The following is a 16,974-nucleotide window of genomic DNA, read 5'->3' as shown; positions in this document are numbered from 1 at the left end:
TCTTACCAGGTAGGGGGTAACTGGAAGCTTCTGGAAGAGAACGAATTTCTTGTTTGTTTGTTTTTGGTTTTGTTTTTAGAGACGAGGTTTCTTTGTATAGCCCTAGTTGTCCTGGAACTCGCTTTGTAGAACAGGCTAGGCTCTAGCTTAGAGATCTGCCTGCCTCTGCCACCCGAGTGCTGGGATTAAAGGTGTGCGCCACTGCCCAGCAAGAACAGATTTTTACAAATAGAAGTAAAGTTCTAGTCACAGCCCCCATTCAGAATTTCTCTGCTCTCTCCTATTTAAACAGGACAGAAGGAGACTGCTTGCGCTGTTGTTTGCTTCCTCTTTCCCAATTCATCTTGGTTTTACTGCGTTCTGTCAAAATCCGGTCTTCTAGAAATGGCCTATTTTACTAACTGCTCAATTGCCACCTGCTTACATGGCTAAGGTAATAAAGGTTTTTTTGGTCAGTTTGTGGCATCTACAGTTTGATTCTCTTGGCCACCCTGTGACACTTGCCTGGGAAACTGCCTAGAAGGACCTTTGTCTTTCTGCAGCTGTCTTGCAGCCACAGGAGTTGACAAGCGTCTCCCTTGGCCTTATCTGAGGGGATGGCTCAAGTGGCCTCCTCCAGGCTACTTCCTTTTATCCCCCAGCCTGCTGTGGTTTTACAGCAGTAACATTTGAGAATGAGAAGCATATGAAGGTTTAGGTAGAATTAGTATTTGAAAAAAAAAAAAAAACCTTTCCTGATTTGCTTTGCTTTGTTTATGATTTCACTGGGGTTTGAAAGATCACTTAATTTTTTCTTTTTTTTATTGTTTGTATTAAGCTATATATTTTTCTCAACTCCCCTCACTTCCTCTCCTCTCCCATTCTATCCTCTCCTGTGACCAGATTTACTCAGGAGATCCTGTCTTTCACCTTCCTATGTAGATCCATGTATGTCTCTCTTAGGATCCTCTTTGTTGTCTAGGTTCTCTGGGACTGTGGCCTGTGGGCGGTTTTTCTTTGCTTTATAAGTGAGTGCTATTATATTTGTCTTTCTGGGTCTGGGTTATCTCACGAAATATGTGTTTTATAGATCCATCCATTTGCCTGCAAATTTCAAGATGTCATTATTTTTTTTTTTCGAGACAGGGTTTCTCTGTGGCTTTGGAGCCTGTTCTGGCACTAGCTCTGTAGACCAGGCTGGTCTCAAACTCACCGAGATCCGCCTGCCTCTGCCTCCTGAGTGCTGGGATTAAAGGCGTCCGCCACCATCGCCCGGCATGATGTCATTATTTTTTAACCACTCCATTGTGTAAATGTACCACATTTTCTTTAACCATTCTTTGGTCGAGGGGCATCAAAGGTTTCCATGTTCTGGCTATGACAAACAATGCTGCTATGAACATAGTTGAGCATGTGTCTTTGTGGTATGATTGAGCGTCTTTTGGGTATATACCCAACAGCAGTATTGCTGGGTCTTGAGGTAGACTGTTTCCCAATTTTCTGAGAAATACTAATTTCCAAAGTGGCTGTACCAGTTTGCATTCCCACCAGCAATGGAGGAGTGATCCCCTTACCCCACAACCTCTCCCGCATAAGTGGTCATCAGTGTTTTTGATCTTGGTCATTCTTACAGGTGTAAGATGGAATCTCAGAGTTGTTTTGATTTGCATTTCTCTGATGACTAAGGATGTTGAACATTTCCTTAAGTGTCTTTCAGCCATTTTAGATTCTTCTGTTGAGAGTTCTCTGTTTAGGTCTGTACTCCATTTTTTTATTGGATATTTCTTCTTTTGATAACCAATTTCTTGAGTTCTTTGTATATTTTGGAGACCAGACCTCTGTCTGATGTGGGGTTGGTGAAGATCTTTTCCCATTCTGTAGACTGCCGTTTTGTCTTGTTGACCATGTCCTTTACTTTACAGAAGATTTCCAGTTTCAGGAGGTCCCATTTGTTGTTTCTCTCAGTGCCTGGACTACTGGGGTTATATTTAGGAAGTGATCTCCTGTGCCAATGCATTCAGGTGTACTTCCCACTTTCTCTTCTATAAGGTTCAGTGTGGTTGTTTTTATGTTAAGGTCTTTGATCCATTTGGACTTGAGTTTTGTGCATGGCGACAGATGTGGATCTATTTTTATTCTTCTACATGTTAATATCTAGTTATGGCAACACCATTTGTTGAATATGCTTTCTTTTTTCCATTTAATATTTTTAGCTCCTTTGTCAAAAATCAAGTGTTTGTAGGTGTGTGGATTGATATCCAGGTCTTTGATTCGATTCGATTGGTCCTCCTGTCTGTCTTTATGCCAATATCAGACTGTTTTCATTACTGTAGCTCTATAGTAGAGTTTGAAGTATGGGACTGTGATACCTCCAGAAGTTCTTTTGTCTTACTGGATTGTTTCGGCTATTCTGGGTCTTTTGTTTTTCCATAGGAAGTTGAGTATTGTTCTTTCAAGTTCTATAAATTTTGATTAGATTTTGATAGGGGTTGAATCTGTAGATTACTTTTGGTAAGATTGCCATTTCTACTATGTTAATTATACCTACCCAAGAGAATAGGAGAGAAAGATCACTTAATTTTTAAAATGTTTATACATATGGGTGTTTTGTCTGCATGTCTGTCTGTGCACCATATGATGCAGTGCCTGGGACAGCCAGGAGAGGGCCTCAGATCCCCTGGAACTGGAGTCACAACAGTTGTTGGGGACCATGTGGGGCCAGGAATTGAACCCTGGTCTTCTAGAGGAGCAGCCATGCTCTTAATCTACTAATCCTGGAAAAACAGCTTTGTAAGAGTTAGATATTATGCTGATTTATCTGGAAGTTTCCAATGGAACCCAGGCTGAGGGTCAGTAAGGAAGGGCAGGCCACACTCCACACAACTCTGTGCCTGAGAGAAGCTCCAGACTGGTTACTTTTCCTATTGCTGTCACAAAATGCCTGACAAGGAAGGAAGGGTTTTCCCGGGCTTACGGGTTGGGGTACAGCCCATCACTGCAGGGAGGCCGTGGGAGCAAGGACTGGAGGCTGCTGGCCACACTGTGTCCACAGAAAGGAAGCAGAGAGCATGGAGAGCTGGCGCTCAGCGCATTTTCTCCTTTTATTCAGTCCAGCTGCGTCAGGTGTCTTCCCACCTCAGCTAACACAGTCCAGAGCTTGTCACGAGCTTGCCCAGAGGTCCGATAGAGATTCATTGAAATGTCATGCCGTATGCTAGAAATGGAATTTGTGTGCTGATTAAAACTAGAATGTTTGCAACACTAAAATGACCCCAGACCATTTTGCTGTGTGTTTGCTAACATCAAATCCTGTGGTTATAAAAGGTTATGAACCATTGCAAATGAATCCTAGGTTTATTCCTGAATCTCCCCGGTGGCTGATATCCCAGAGAAGATTTGAAGAGGCAGAACAGATCATCCAGAAAGCCGCAAAGATGAACAACATCGTGGCCCCGGCAGTGATATTCGATCCTCTGGAGGTGAGTGAGCGCGCGTGTGTGTGGATGCCCTTTTGAGATCAGCTCTGCAGTCTTTCTTTTACGGAGTTTAATGCAACTCACTATTTGTTAAGTGCTCACAAGGCACCAGGAACTGCACTGGGTATCAGGGATGTGATCGTGGTTACATTCGCAGATAAAATCTTGGGAGGCATGGTCCTGCACACCTGTGGTCCAGCCTTCTCAGGAGGTGAAGGCCTGAGACTTCTTACATCTAGGCACTTAGGGTCAGCTTGAGTAACATAGTAAGATGCTACCTCTCTTACTAAAAATATGCCTAAAGGATTATTTATAAACTAAAAAACAATTTTAGGCATTTGTTGTATTTTGTTCTTTTTGTTTGTTTGTTTTGTTTTTTTGAGACAAGATTTCTCTGTGTATCTCTGGCTGTCCTGGAACTTGCTCTGTAGACCAGGATGGCCTCAAACTTACAGAGATCTGCCTGCCTCTGCTTCCTGAGTGCTGGGATTAAAGGCATGTGCTACCACTGCCCAACTTGTGTGTTTCATTTGTTTTGTTTTCATTTGTTTCAGTTCATAAGCACAGTTGTTAGTTGGCAGTTTTATTCCCTTAGTACCTAATTTGTGTGATTCCTTGTGAATTCTGGATATTAACCCCTTGTCTGCACTGTCACTGGTAAAGAATTTCTCCCAATTCTATCAAATACTTGCTCTATGATCGTTTGCTGTGTGAAAACTTTTAATTGCACGTTGTCCTATCTGCTGGTATTTGGGGATTCTCCTCTGCTGGTAAGGCTCTGTTCTTCCTTACCCCAATATCTAGAAGAGTATTTAAGGGTTTTTTTTTTTTAGAAGTTTTAGCATTTCCAGTTTTAAATTAAGACATTTTGTCCTTTTTGACTTGATTTTTGAAGAGGTAAAAGATAGGAAACTGATTTTATTGTTTGCAGGTGGAGATCCAGCTTGTCAGCATCATTTGCTGACCAGGCTATCTTTCCGTTTTGCAAGTTTCCAGTTTGTGTTGGCATTTGTGCCCAACCCATTGCAAAGTTACATACTGGTGATTTTTATAACATAAAACATATAACATAAAACATATAACCTATCTATTGGTTCTTTGGGACTGTCACATCATGTACCCCAATCCTAGCTGATGGTAGCACAGGTACAGACATCAACACAGACCCTGGTTGCAGAGGGCCACGGACCCAGACATGTCCCTTGGTGGCAGCAAGGGCCTAGCCATCACATGGTCTCGGGTGGTCACACAGGCATTCACGTCAGCCCGCCCTTCACTGTCTTCCCGTCTTCAGTTTCGCCTCTCTCCACAGCACGTGGACCACTCTGCTCATCTCTCCAAACATTTCCCCACCGTTTGCTCATGGTAGGGACACTTGCTGTATGGCACCCACAGCAGGCCTCTTAGGCTGATGGCTTTGAAATACTCACCATACCTGGGAAAAGTACAACTCGATTCCCGCTGTATCCCGAATTACACCAAGGCCTGCTGGAAGAGCAGTACGTGTCTTCAGTTGTTGTGTCTGGCATGTCCACGTCCTCGGTGCCTGAGAGCATGGACTCAAAGCTCCGCTCCTGGAAGGCAGGCAGCCGTGCAGAAATGCTGATATGCCATGGGGTTTAGCCGTATTGTGACAGTGAGGGCTTTTGGAGTGTCAGGTTAGGCTGGTTCCTGGAGACGAGAAAGCTGAGACAGAGCCCCCACACAAAACTGAAGGAGGCAAGCGCAGTTGATGCAAAGGGAAGTGATGGGAGAGGAAAGAGGCTAAGAACCCCAAGGAGCAGACGCTACATGGCAGCCATACAAAGAAAGATAGCAGGGTGGCCAAAGCCTGAAGAGGCAAGTTCACACTTGAAGATTAACACAGATGAGCAGAGAGGTCAGGGTACTGCTGGCCAGATGAGGAAGAGGACCTCAAGACCCTGGTGGCCGCATCAGTGTTACGCATGATGTATGCTAGGACTTGCTCTACTGGCTTCACCAGCAAGCAGGACTCTGTGGGGGATGGTGGACATGTCAGTGATAGACCCCAAGGACTTCAACCATCCCTGGCTATCAGGAACCTTTCCAGAAGCAGCTACCTTGGCCATGGCTGGAATCTTCACTTCAGTGACTATGAACCCAGACTCTCAGAGGGCTACCTGGACAAAGCATCCTTAATCTTTGGTGTTTGAATTCACAAGTTCATCCCAGTCCCTAGTAAACTTAGACACAAAAAGGACGTTGTCATAAATAATGCTTCTGCCTTTCAGGGCTATGTGTGTATTAGTGTTTATCAGATGGAAAGTTTCATTCCGATCTTCAAGAAATGTAGTGTGATGATGTGGTTATGGAGATAATATCTACATCATAAAATTGACATGAACAAAAGAAGAATGAAGTCCAGAAACGCAAACCCCTGATGGGACCTTTCTTCTGCCCGCTGTGATGTGCATCTGTCTTGAACTGGGCACACCCACTAAGGGAAATGGATCCCTTGATTTCCTAGCCCTGACAGCTCCCCTGCCCACCACCCGCTAGGACCCTGTGTAGGAGGGTCTGCAGCAGCCTGCACCAGCCAGTGAAGCCTTCTCAGAAAGCCGGTGAAGAGACCATGAGGTACACAGCAGTCTGCTTGACTCACGTGATGCTCATGGTAGCCACTGCTAGGGCTCTAGCTATGAGCTTCATTTTTCAGGAAAGGAGATGAAAGCACAGAGAAATGACTTGCCAGAGATCACACTGCTACTGAGCTGTAGTTTTCCGGGGTTTCTCTGGGATCCAGTGCACGCTCTAATGAATGGCAGTTTTCAGTTTTCCGTTTATGTCGAGGTTATGCTGTTAACTTGGACTGGAAGCCATGTAGAGTCTCATCATCTTGAAGAGCAACCTTAAGCTTCCCTGGCTTTGGAAGAAGCCCCTTCAACCTACTCATGTACCTTATCCAGAGACATTTGGGTGGCTCATCCCAGACTAAGGACAATCATGGATTCAATAATATTCTTGTCCGGATGTGTTTGCGCCCTTGTCACTAATCATGGTCACCTAAGAAAGCTTTAAGTAAACAGGTTCCCAGGTCTCCAGTCCAGTGAAAGATTCAGAGGAATCTTGCCTGAGGGGACCTGGCAGTCTGCATTCCAACAGAGGCCCTATGGAACTGGGATGTGTTGATCCAGCCTGGTCCTTGGGTCCTGTGATGTATGTGGGATCCCTAGAGCCCTGCATGAAGATGTCCAGGTCCCATGAGTTTAAGCTTTCCTTTGTGCTAACAACTATATTATTATATATTGCTGGATATAAATCACCCACACCTTGCAACAGAGAAAGAGCACCATGAGGGCTGAAAAGATGGCTCAGTAGTAAAAGTGCTTGCCACATAAATATGAGGACACAGGTTCAGATTCCCAGAACCCATGCAAGTGTTTAGTAGGCATGGTGACCCACTTATAATTCCAGCCTTGGAAGGTGGAGACAGAGTGTCTTAGTTACTTTTCCATTGCCATGACAAAACACCATGACCCAAGCCACTGAAGTCATTTAACTGACCTTGGGTTTCCGAGGTTTAGCCTCTGATGGCAGAGCAAAGGCGTGATGGTAGGAACAACAGAGCGCTTACATCCTGATCCACAATTAGGAGGCAGAGAGTGCACAGTAGGAGGAGTGTGCCTTTCAAAACCTAAAATCTGCCCCCAGTGGCACCTGTTCCACCAAAGCCATACCTCCTAATCCTTTCCAAACAGTCCTGCCAGCTGGAGCTAAGTATTCAAATATATGACCCTATGGGGGCATTCTCATTCAAAACACCGCACGTGGAATCCCTACAACTATCAGGCAACAAAATTAGCCATGGTAGAAATTCTAGGTGTGGTTGAGAAAGCCGGTCTCAGCAATGAGCTGGGAGAGTGATGGAAGATGATTCTCAGCATCAGCCTTGGGCCTACATATGTATACATGCGCGTGCGCGCGCGCACACACAGACACACACACACACACACACACACTGACACCTAGACATTTTGGAACTTCATGGCTCCCTCAAATCACTAGACTCCACAGATCCCAGCTCAGTGTGATAAAGGCTACTCACATGTTAAAGCTGAGTGGAGGAAAAGTTGGTCAGCACTCGTCAGTGAGGCTGAGGTCATTTATTTTGAAGGCTTCTATCTAAAATTGGCTACATCAAGCATGTCAAAGCATTAGAAACTCGGGAAACAATATGGGAGATGGGCAGAAGAGCGAGAGCAGATGATGAGGAGAGATTATGTGAAATGCTAGCTTTTGGACATGGCATAGCCATTGCACTAGGAACTCGCAGCAGCTGTGGTTACTGCAAGCCCCGACCCTTCAACATCCCAGCATGGAAGTGGGGGATCACATCCATCCCTGGTTCTAGCTGAGGAGTTATTGGTCGGTAATGGCTGCTGGAGGGGAAAAAGTCGTTTTCTTCATGGGTGTAGCATGAAGGAGGAGGAGAACATGCTGGGAAGAAGACAGATTCCAGAGGGAGTGGGAGAGGAGTGTGATCAAAATCAACTAGAGGCGTGCATGAAATTGTCAAAGCCTGAATTTAGAATTGTGTTGTAAATAAAGAGTTAGAATAAGTACCACTCTTGAAGATGTTCTTGCTGGACTCAATTTCTGGACTTAAAGAGCTATCAAAAGTTCTATAAGAGTTGTAGGAGTGGGCTAGGATGTAGTTCCATGGTAGAGGGCTCACCTAGCACACGAATGGCATCAATCCCCAGTATCAAAACTGGCATGGTAATGCATGCCAGTAATCCCAGCACCGGGAGGTGGAGGAAGGAGGATCCGAACAAGATCATGTTCATCTACATAGTGAGTTAAAGGCCAGCCTTGAGATGCATGAGACCCTATCTTAAAATAATAACAGTAATAATGATAATAATATTTTTAAATTAATTTTTTTAAAAAGAGTTCTATGCCCAAGTTTTCCCCATAGGTACTTCCTGCCTACCTCTTTATTTCATGTTTTATTTATGTTATTTTAGCTACAGGAGCTAAATTCCTTGAAGCAGCAGAAAGTCTTCATTCTGGACCTGTTCAAGACTCGGAATATTGCCACAATAACAGTGATGTCCGTGATGCTGTGGTAAGCAATGGGTGCTCTGGGAATGCAGATGTGTGACACCCAAGTATGCAACTGATTTGCTCTAGTTGGAAGGAATGTGACAAAGCCTAGGCATCCCCCGCAGCAAAATGAGGGCTGTGGAATGCTAGACATGTCTCGGATTGGTTGATGGAACCGAATACTGGGAAAGCTATGGGTAGCAACAAGTCTGCAGTTTGGGGCCCCACCATGGAAGGTGATGGGCTTAAGGCTGCTGATGGCCCTGGGGACCAAAGCAGAAGTGTTAAGTCTCCACCTGCTTTCTGGAACTGGAACGGTGAAGTTAGTGTCACCTGCCTCCCCAGTAGCAAATTAACATGTGATTATAAGGCACAGGAGTAATGACCTGACTTTGTTACCTAGATTTAGTCACAAATCTTCAAAGAAATAAGGAAGGAAAAGTAATAACAACCTATCTGCCCCAGAGATAACAACACACATACAGACAGACACATGCACACACACACATAGACACAGGCACACACATACTCACGTATAGACACATGCGCGCACACAGCTGAGTACCAGAATTGGCAGGGACTCTACTTTAGAAAAATGCTGTTTTGCAATTAGAAAAACATCAGTAAGAAATATCCTGGGCCACAGCCACTGTGAGGTCTCTCCACTCTTAGCTGTCTACACACATCACTCATGCAGTATATCCCGACTAATGGCGCCAGGAGCACCAGTGAGAGGCACTGGTTCTCTGCAGCAGTAAAGTTAACTCTTTCTTTTTCTTTTTTTTTTAAATATTTATTTATTTATTATGTATACAGAATTCCTTCCATGTATGTCTGAAGGCCAGAAGAGGGCACCAGACCCCATAACTGATGGTTGTGAGCCACCATATGGTTGCTAGAAATTGAACTCAGGACCTTTGGAAGAACAGTCAGTGCTCTTAACCTCTGAGCCATCTCTCCAGCCCCCTAAAGTTAACTCTTTCATGTTGTTTTGGATCAGTCCTATGTCCCCACCTGGTCTAATAGAGACACCTAGCATATTCTGAAAGCTTTCTTCAGAGATGTGTGCTCTCCCGTCATGCTCAGATGTCCTCACAGGGGCATCTGCACTGTTGACCAGTGGTCTATGCAGAATAGCATTGTTCTACAGCACTTTCTGCAGAGACAGGAATATTTATAATCTGTGTTGTCCATCACAGTAGCCACCAGCTCATGTAGCCACTAAGCATGTGAAGTGTCATTTCAACTGAGAAACTGAACTTATAATCTCACTTTAATGTATTTCCATTCAAATAGTCCAACATGGCTAACACCTACTTAGAGGACGCAGGACCTAGACCAATTCATGACCATCATAAAAGTTTAGAGAGCCCACTGAACATAGTGGACAATGAGGACTACTGAGACCTCAAGAACATGGGCAATGGGTTTTTGAGCCTACTGCACGTATTGGCTTTGTGGGAGCCTAGGCAGTCTGGATGCTCACCTTACGAGACCTGGATGGAGGAGGGTGGTCCTTGGACTTCCCACAGGGCAGAGAACCCTGATTGCTCTTTGGACTGACGAGGGGGGGAGGACTTGATTGGGGGAGGGGGATGGAAAGGGGAGGCGGAGGTGGGGAAAACAGAAATCTTTAATAAAAAATAATAAAAAATAAAATAAAATAAATAAAAATTAAAAAAAAGTTTAGAGAGCCATGGGCCACTTTGTTTGTGATTTATCATTTGTCTGTCTTTCAGGATGCTAACCTCAGTGGGTTACTTTGCTCTGTCTCTCAATGTTCCTAATTTACATGGAGATGTCTACCTGAATTGCTTCCTCTCTGGCCTGATTGAAGTTCCAGCCTACTTCACAGCCTGGCTGCTGCTCCGAACCCTGCCTCGGAGATACATCATCGCTGGAGTGCTGTTCTGGGGAGGAGGTGTGCTTCTCTTGATCCAAGTGGTACCTGAAGGTAAGAAGTTAGCCCAGGCTAACAGCATCCTGGAAAACCTGGATACATTAACGGCCTAGAGTATCAGTACTGGTGATCAGCCTCTCATGAGTCACCACTTCCCATAACACAGCTCTGACATCACCAAACGTTCATCAGATAGACGGGTGACAGCTGACTGTGACATTTCCTATGTTCCCAACAACGGTGACAGCAGCATATGGTGGCCCATCCCTATAATCTCAGCACTTGGGAAACAAAGGCAGGAAGACCAGTTCAAGGCCAGTCTCAGCTGCATGGCTAATTTGAGGCTAGCTCAGGCTGCATGAGACGCTGTCGAAAACACAAACAGAAGCGGCAGGATAGTGCACGCAGAATGGCCCAGTGGGTAAAGGTGCCTTCCACCCCACGCTAAGGACTCAACTCACATCTTTGGAACCCCATGGGGGAAGGAGAGGACTGACTCCAGCATCTCTTCCTTTCACCACACCTATGCCCTGACACACACTTGCCCACAGACATACAACTAATAAATGTGGGGGTGGTGCAGTAACACTAAACAAAAACTCCAAAGTCAAAGGAAGATGTATTTCCTTTCCCTAATGTATCTAACTTTCTCCTTTTGTTAAAAGACAAGCTGATATATTATTGATATATTGTAATATGTAAAGAAAACTGTTTCTTTTTGCTGTTAACTTTTTAACCCCTGCAGTACTAAGGTTTAAACCCAGGGTCTTACACTAGCTGACTATATCCCCAGCCCTTTGTTTATTTTTATATAGAGGCAAGGTCTTGCTAAGTGACACAGCCTGGCCTTGAACTCATTACATAGCCTAAGATAACTGTGAATTTATGATCCTCCTGCTTTAGCCAGTGAAGTATCAGTAGCTGGGATTACTAGCACGCGCCAGGAGCTGGAAGGATAGCTCAGTGGTTAAAGTACATAAGGACCAGAGTTCAGATGCCAGAACATGAATTGCTGGGCAGGCATGATGGCTCACCTGTAATTATAACCTTGCATGTCTACACACATAGAAAATCATGCAAACAGCATGTACATTTGTACACCACACGAACGAAAAGAAAGAAGAATTTCTTTGAAAGCATGTACCAATGATCCCAACTAGAACTAGATTTCTTAATAATAAAAATCAGGAAAGGAAGGGCTGGCCCCTCTCTTTCGAGATTAAACCTAACTATATTAACATCTAACAACTCACCGTGAAACTGCTATAACAACAACAAAACACACACACACACACACACACACACACGTAGACAGGGGCCTCAGTATACATTAATAATCCAGAATAAGAGTAGTTCCGGGTCAAGGCCACCCCTCGCCTTCCATCGTCAACCGTGTGCTGATGGGGATGTTTGAGGACAGAGTCTTGTCCAGCAGTACTTTATGAGGAATCACCATACCGCAGCAAAAGGAGACAGACCATAAGGGAACCGAGTTCGTGTCAGCTCTAGAAGCACCTGTCTGAAATGAAGCTCTTTTCCAGACTATAGCTTCGTGTCCGTCGCCCTGGTGATGCTGGGGAAATTTGGGGTCACCTCTGCCTTCTCCATGCTGTACGTCTTCACGGCAGAGCTCTACCCGACCCTGGTCAGGAACATGGCCGTGGGCATCACCTCCATGGCCTCTCGGGTGGGCAGCATCATCGCTCCCTATTTTGTTTACCTGGGTGAGATTCCTCTTGTTCTGTCTTCAAATTCATGGTTTGTTTGAATTTTTTAATGTATGTTGCATGTGGGTGTTATGTGCGTTGTGTGTGTGTGACCAAGGGCCTTCTTTGATCAATCCCTCATAGGAGGGGTTGGTGGGTGTCCTGTGCTGGTCACATACTCTGCCTGCTTAGTTTCACAGCCCGGCTGCAGGAACAGTTCATCTTAAAGCCCTCGCCAGTTTCTTTTCACGATGATTCCCAGTGACCCCTTGGATGTAGTAGTAAGGATCCTTCTGCTATGACTCTATTAGGTTCCCTTTATCTTCTCTCTCTCTCTCTCTCTCTCTCTCTCTCTCTCTCTCTCTCTCTCTCTCTCTCAATTTAGCCAATTTTGTATTTTATGTTTGTGACACAAACAACACTTTTGTCCCTGGTGTCTAGGGAGGTCAAGAGAGAGTGTCTGATCTCCCTGGAATTGGTTTCGTGGAAGGTATGAGCCACCATGTGGGTGCTGCGAATGGAACTTGGACCCTCTGCAAGAGCAACAAGTGGTCTTACCATGGAACAATCATCCAGGACTGAATTCTTACATGGATAACCCCCCTCAGTGTTAGCAGGAAGCAGGCAAAGGGATGGAAAGAGCAGAGATTCTAACTAGTGGACGGGAGTTAGGATTCCTTATTCTTGGTGGAACCAGACATCAGAAGGGTTGTGAGAGCAGGGGGCAGACAGACAGAGTGTCAGGATGAACAGCAGTTGAGTCTTGGGCAGACAGACAGAGTGTCAGGATGAACAGCAGTTGAGTCTTGGGCAGACAGGCACAGAGTGTCAGGATGAACAGCAGTTGAGTCTTGGGCAGACAGACAGAGTGTCAGGATGAACGGCATGCAGAGGATGCTGAGTCCTCCCCAGTGGTCCAGTGGCTAGACTCAAATTTTCTCTGTGGTATGTATGAGTTCTTTATAGTACAAAGAAGTCAGTCTTCTGTACACATTTTATACATGTTTTATAAATATTCCCCTAGGTAATCATTTAGAGTTTACTTATGTTTTTGTTTTGGGTTTTTTTGCTTGTTTTTTTTTTTCAAGAAAGGGTTTCTCTATAGCTTTGGAACCTGTCCTAGGACTCTCTCTGTAGATCAGGCTGGCCTCGAACTCATAGACATTTACCTGCCTCAGCTTCCTGAGTGCTGGGATTAAAGGCAGGCACCACCACTGCCCTTCCCAAGACAGAAATTTTTTGTTTTTGTATAATCAAATATAGAAGTCTTAAATAATATTGAAAGAGGCTTTAGTGGGATGTTGTTCAGTGTTCTGAGCCTAGTCTTCATTAGGAATTGACTGGCATAAACAGACTTCCTTAGTTTTCTTCCTGACGTGTTGGTTATCTACCAGATCAAACATACACACACACACCCCAGAGATGAATTCTCAGGAAAGGTACACTCTAAAGCCATACAGAGAAAGAAACACATTTTCCTAAATTTGACACACCCTGCACAGCTGTCCTGAGCACAGCTGCCGAGCAATACTGTGACAGCATACTGTATAGGGTGGTGCCAATTCTCACTCTACTTCTCAGCTACACTTAGATGATCCAGTGCTGGGCCGCTGGTTCACAAGAAGCTGAGCCCAAGAAAGATCCTTTAATATAAAGATGCTATTTCTGTTAGCCATGCAAGGCCACAGAGAAGAGAGAAGACTCAAGAGTACTGTTTACCTTATCAGCCAAATAAAAAAAAAAAGATACTACATGCATGACTGTTTTTCTGTTCTGTGTACAGAGGAGCAGCAAAATGAGGATCTCCTGTCCTCCTGTCCAGTAGCTCCATAAGAGAAGTCGAGCAGGGCTAGCATGGGGCTCAGTACAATCCTTGCCTGCTAAGGAAGCACAAAGCCCTGGGTTTGACCCCCCTTCCATTACTGCTTAATCCAGGGATAGAGTCACAGAGGTGAGGGCAAGAGAATCAGATATTCAAAGTCATCCTCAGCTACATTGCTAAGTCTTCTCACCACCCATCTCAAGTTACCTCACCTAAGGAAGCTTGCTCTGACAGTGAAGACGTCTATCCAAGGAACATCTGTCATGCACGGATGGACATGCAGTTAGCTTAGAGCCTAGCAGTATGCTAATGTATACCCAGAGGATAAATAATTGTAGGAGCAGGCTGTGGCATCCCACTAAAACAGCCTGTAGTATTTTGCTGACTCTCCTTCTTCTGAAAAAAGGTTAGCCTAAATCTGCTCTCACAGCCTGTCTGCACCTTGACAAAATGACTCCCAGGAGCACGTGCGTATCTAACTGATGCTCTGTGTCTACTGCTTTACAGGGGCCTATAACAGACTCCTGCCCTACATTCTCATGGGCAGTCTGACCGTCCTGATTGGAATCATCACGCTTTTTTTCCCTGAAAGTTTTGGAGTGGCTCTTCCAGAGAACTTAGACCAGATGCAGAAAGTGAGGGGGTAAGTAGCAAAAGGATTGGAAGAATAAACGTGGGAGAATATCGAACATGGTCTGGAAAAGAGGAGCTCTGAGTGGAGATTAGCGAAGGGGCACTGAGGAATATTGGCATGGCAACGGTGGAGGGATAGAGACCAGTGGAGCAGGAGAGAATGAAGCCCAAGAAAATAAAAGGTCGGGCCTCGTTATATAGTGTATATATAAGTATACATATATAATATATGAGAAGATTGTAAATGTTAAGACAGCTAGTGTTCTTATTAGTATATTAGTATATTGCTTCACACCAAAGATTGTGTGTATCGAGCTGTTTCTAAAAGATGTTTATTTTCCTTAAGAGTTAAAAAAAAAAAAAAAACAGTCATTGCATTCAGAAAAAAAGTCAATAAAGATACCACAATTGTTTGGGAAAAAATAAAAGAATTCAGAATATGATTTAAAGCAAACTAACCAACCACATATCAACTTAAAATCCTTTGGGAAGAACAGGGCACACACCTGTAGTCCAAGCTTCAAGGGAAGGATAAGGTAGGAGGGTCACATGAATACAGGAGTTCAAGACCAGCATGGATCAAATGATGAACCCCCTCAGTGTTCATTCATCCATATATACATGCATACATACATATGTAAAAATAATCAGAATTTTTTAAGAAAAAATTAAATCCTCTCAATACATCAAGATAAATTCTAGAAAGAAAAATTATTTAGGACTAAAAATACAAAATCATGAATCTACTAGAACAAAACAATTTGTGTAAATGTGAACTGAGCAAAGAGGGGGGAGACAAGATCAAGAGCTAAAGGTCATCTTACACACTGAGACCCTGGCCCCACACCAAACAACCAACAAAAACAGCAAAATCAAAGCTGATAAGCAGGGGGAAATATGTAAAGCACAAATGTAGACAGAGGCTGATGTCCCAAGTTCTGCAGTCGTGGGGAAGAGGTTTTGCCAGCAAAGGACAGGAACTGGCTGCTTAGAGAAGGTAAAATTTAACTGTGCAGCACACATGAAAATCAATCTACTCATCATACGTATAAAGAAATAGAGGAGCCCGTGAGATGGCACAGAGGGTGAGGGTGCTGACCACCAAGACTGAGCACCTGAGCTCCGTTCCTTGATCCGAGAGTGGAAGGAGAGATTTGATTTCTTCCAGTTATCCTCTGTAGTGGATACCGTTCTGTTGTGGTGGTAAAATGCCGTGGCCAAGAACAGCTTACACTGAAAGAGTTTATTTTGGCTTACAGTTCGTTTGCATCCATGTAAAAACCAGGCATGACTTCACTTCTGTAATCCCAGTTCCAGGAAAGCAGAGGCAGCGCTGAGCCAGGGGCTTGCTGGCCAGTCAATCCACTCAAATCAGTGAGCTCCAGGTTCAGAGAGACACTGCCTCAAAAACCTAACGTGCACCTACATACACATTTGTGTGCGCGCACACACATCCACACATATGAGAACACAAATCTGGGTGTTCTCCCATTCTGGCTCAATTCTGACCCCACACCTAGCATCAGCCCCTCCAGGTGTGAGGGCCCAATCCCGCACCGTTCTCAAACTGTGGGTGCCAGCCACAAGTTGTTCTCACTAATGTTTGACTTGGCTACAAAAGTCTGGGGTCCCACAGCTCCCATCTTTGTGTTCAGCCACTTGTTAGGAAGCCTCACAGCTTAGGGAACACTTCCCTCTCCAGCCATCAGCACTGTCTGAGGAAGAATACAGGCAGCTGGGTGCTGGAAACCCTGAGTGTGGGGCTACTGCCCCCCTGACAGCAGAGGCAGCCCGTGGTTCAGAAGCTCCCCAAATCCCACCGGATGCAGATTCTCCATCCTGTGCGCTTGATTGGTCACTCACTCTATCTCCACCCTGCCCTTCTCTGCAAAGGCTGAGAGAGCAAAGCCACAAAGGTCTGTGCTCTTAGATGAAGGCTTCTTCCTTCTGGCAGCCGGTCCCCATGCTGGGCTAGCTAAGCGCGCCTCATAGAACTCAGGAAACCACAAGAGATTTGGGAGCTCGGTGCCAGGACCAGAGACAGAGCCCAAACAGGAGTAAAGCTCAGCGGCTAGATGGAGAAACTGAGACTCTGAGCTGCATCGGCCTGGCTCTGAATTCCCAACTTATGGCGTAAATTAATTAATGGGGAAAGTATTTGTCTTCTCAGCCGTCGGTCTTCCCATTTAGTACATGGGAATATTTCATGTGACTGCCTGGGGGTTCTGTGAGATAAAGTGTTAGCCGTGGCTGGCCATAATAAAGCTAAGTCCGTATGTGTAGATACTGGTGTGTCACAAATTTGTACAGGTACCTGCATTTGGAATTCATCTAATCATTATAATTCTTCATGATAATCCTTCAGTATTGCCATGAACTTCCTGCTACCCT

The 16,974-nt window shown here is 44.8% G+C and overlaps 1 protein-coding gene across 5 annotated transcripts in view; it reads left to right on the top strand.

The window, feature by feature from the left end:
* Slc22a4 (solute carrier family 22 member 4) overlaps window positions 1-15,252 on the top strand; it is a 49,608-nt gene extending 34,356 nt beyond the window's left edge. For 3 of the 5 annotated variants that reach the window (XM_050157717.1, XM_050157716.1, XM_050157715.1), the window contains 5 exons: window positions 3,332-3,458; window positions 8,444-8,544; window positions 10,262-10,476; window positions 11,964-12,146; window positions 14,458-15,251. In XM_050157717.1, coding sequence (XP_050013674.1) covers window positions 3,332-3,458; window positions 8,444-8,544; window positions 10,262-10,476; window positions 11,964-12,146; window positions 14,458-14,597 — 766 coding nt within the window. In that variant the 3' untranslated portion in view covers window positions 14,598-15,251. Of the gene's footprint in view, window positions 1-3,331; window positions 3,459-8,443; window positions 8,545-10,261; window positions 10,477-11,963; window positions 12,147-14,457 lie in introns of all 5 variants that reach the window. The other 2 variants (XM_050157714.1, XM_050157713.1) reach the window with 2 other exon arrangements.
* Window positions 15,253-16,974: the final 1,722 nt, after the last annotated feature.

This window comes from Alexandromys fortis, unplaced genomic scaffold (assembly GCF_014885135.2).
Source record: "Alexandromys fortis isolate MF-2015 unplaced genomic scaffold, M_Fortis_MF-2015_v1.1 scaffold_103, whole genome shotgun sequence".
NCBI classification, from domain to species: domain Eukaryota; kingdom Metazoa; phylum Chordata; class Mammalia; order Rodentia; family Cricetidae; genus Alexandromys; species Alexandromys fortis.
Note: the sequence above shows the minus strand (reverse complement) of the source record. Positions and strands in the feature narration are given on the sequence as shown.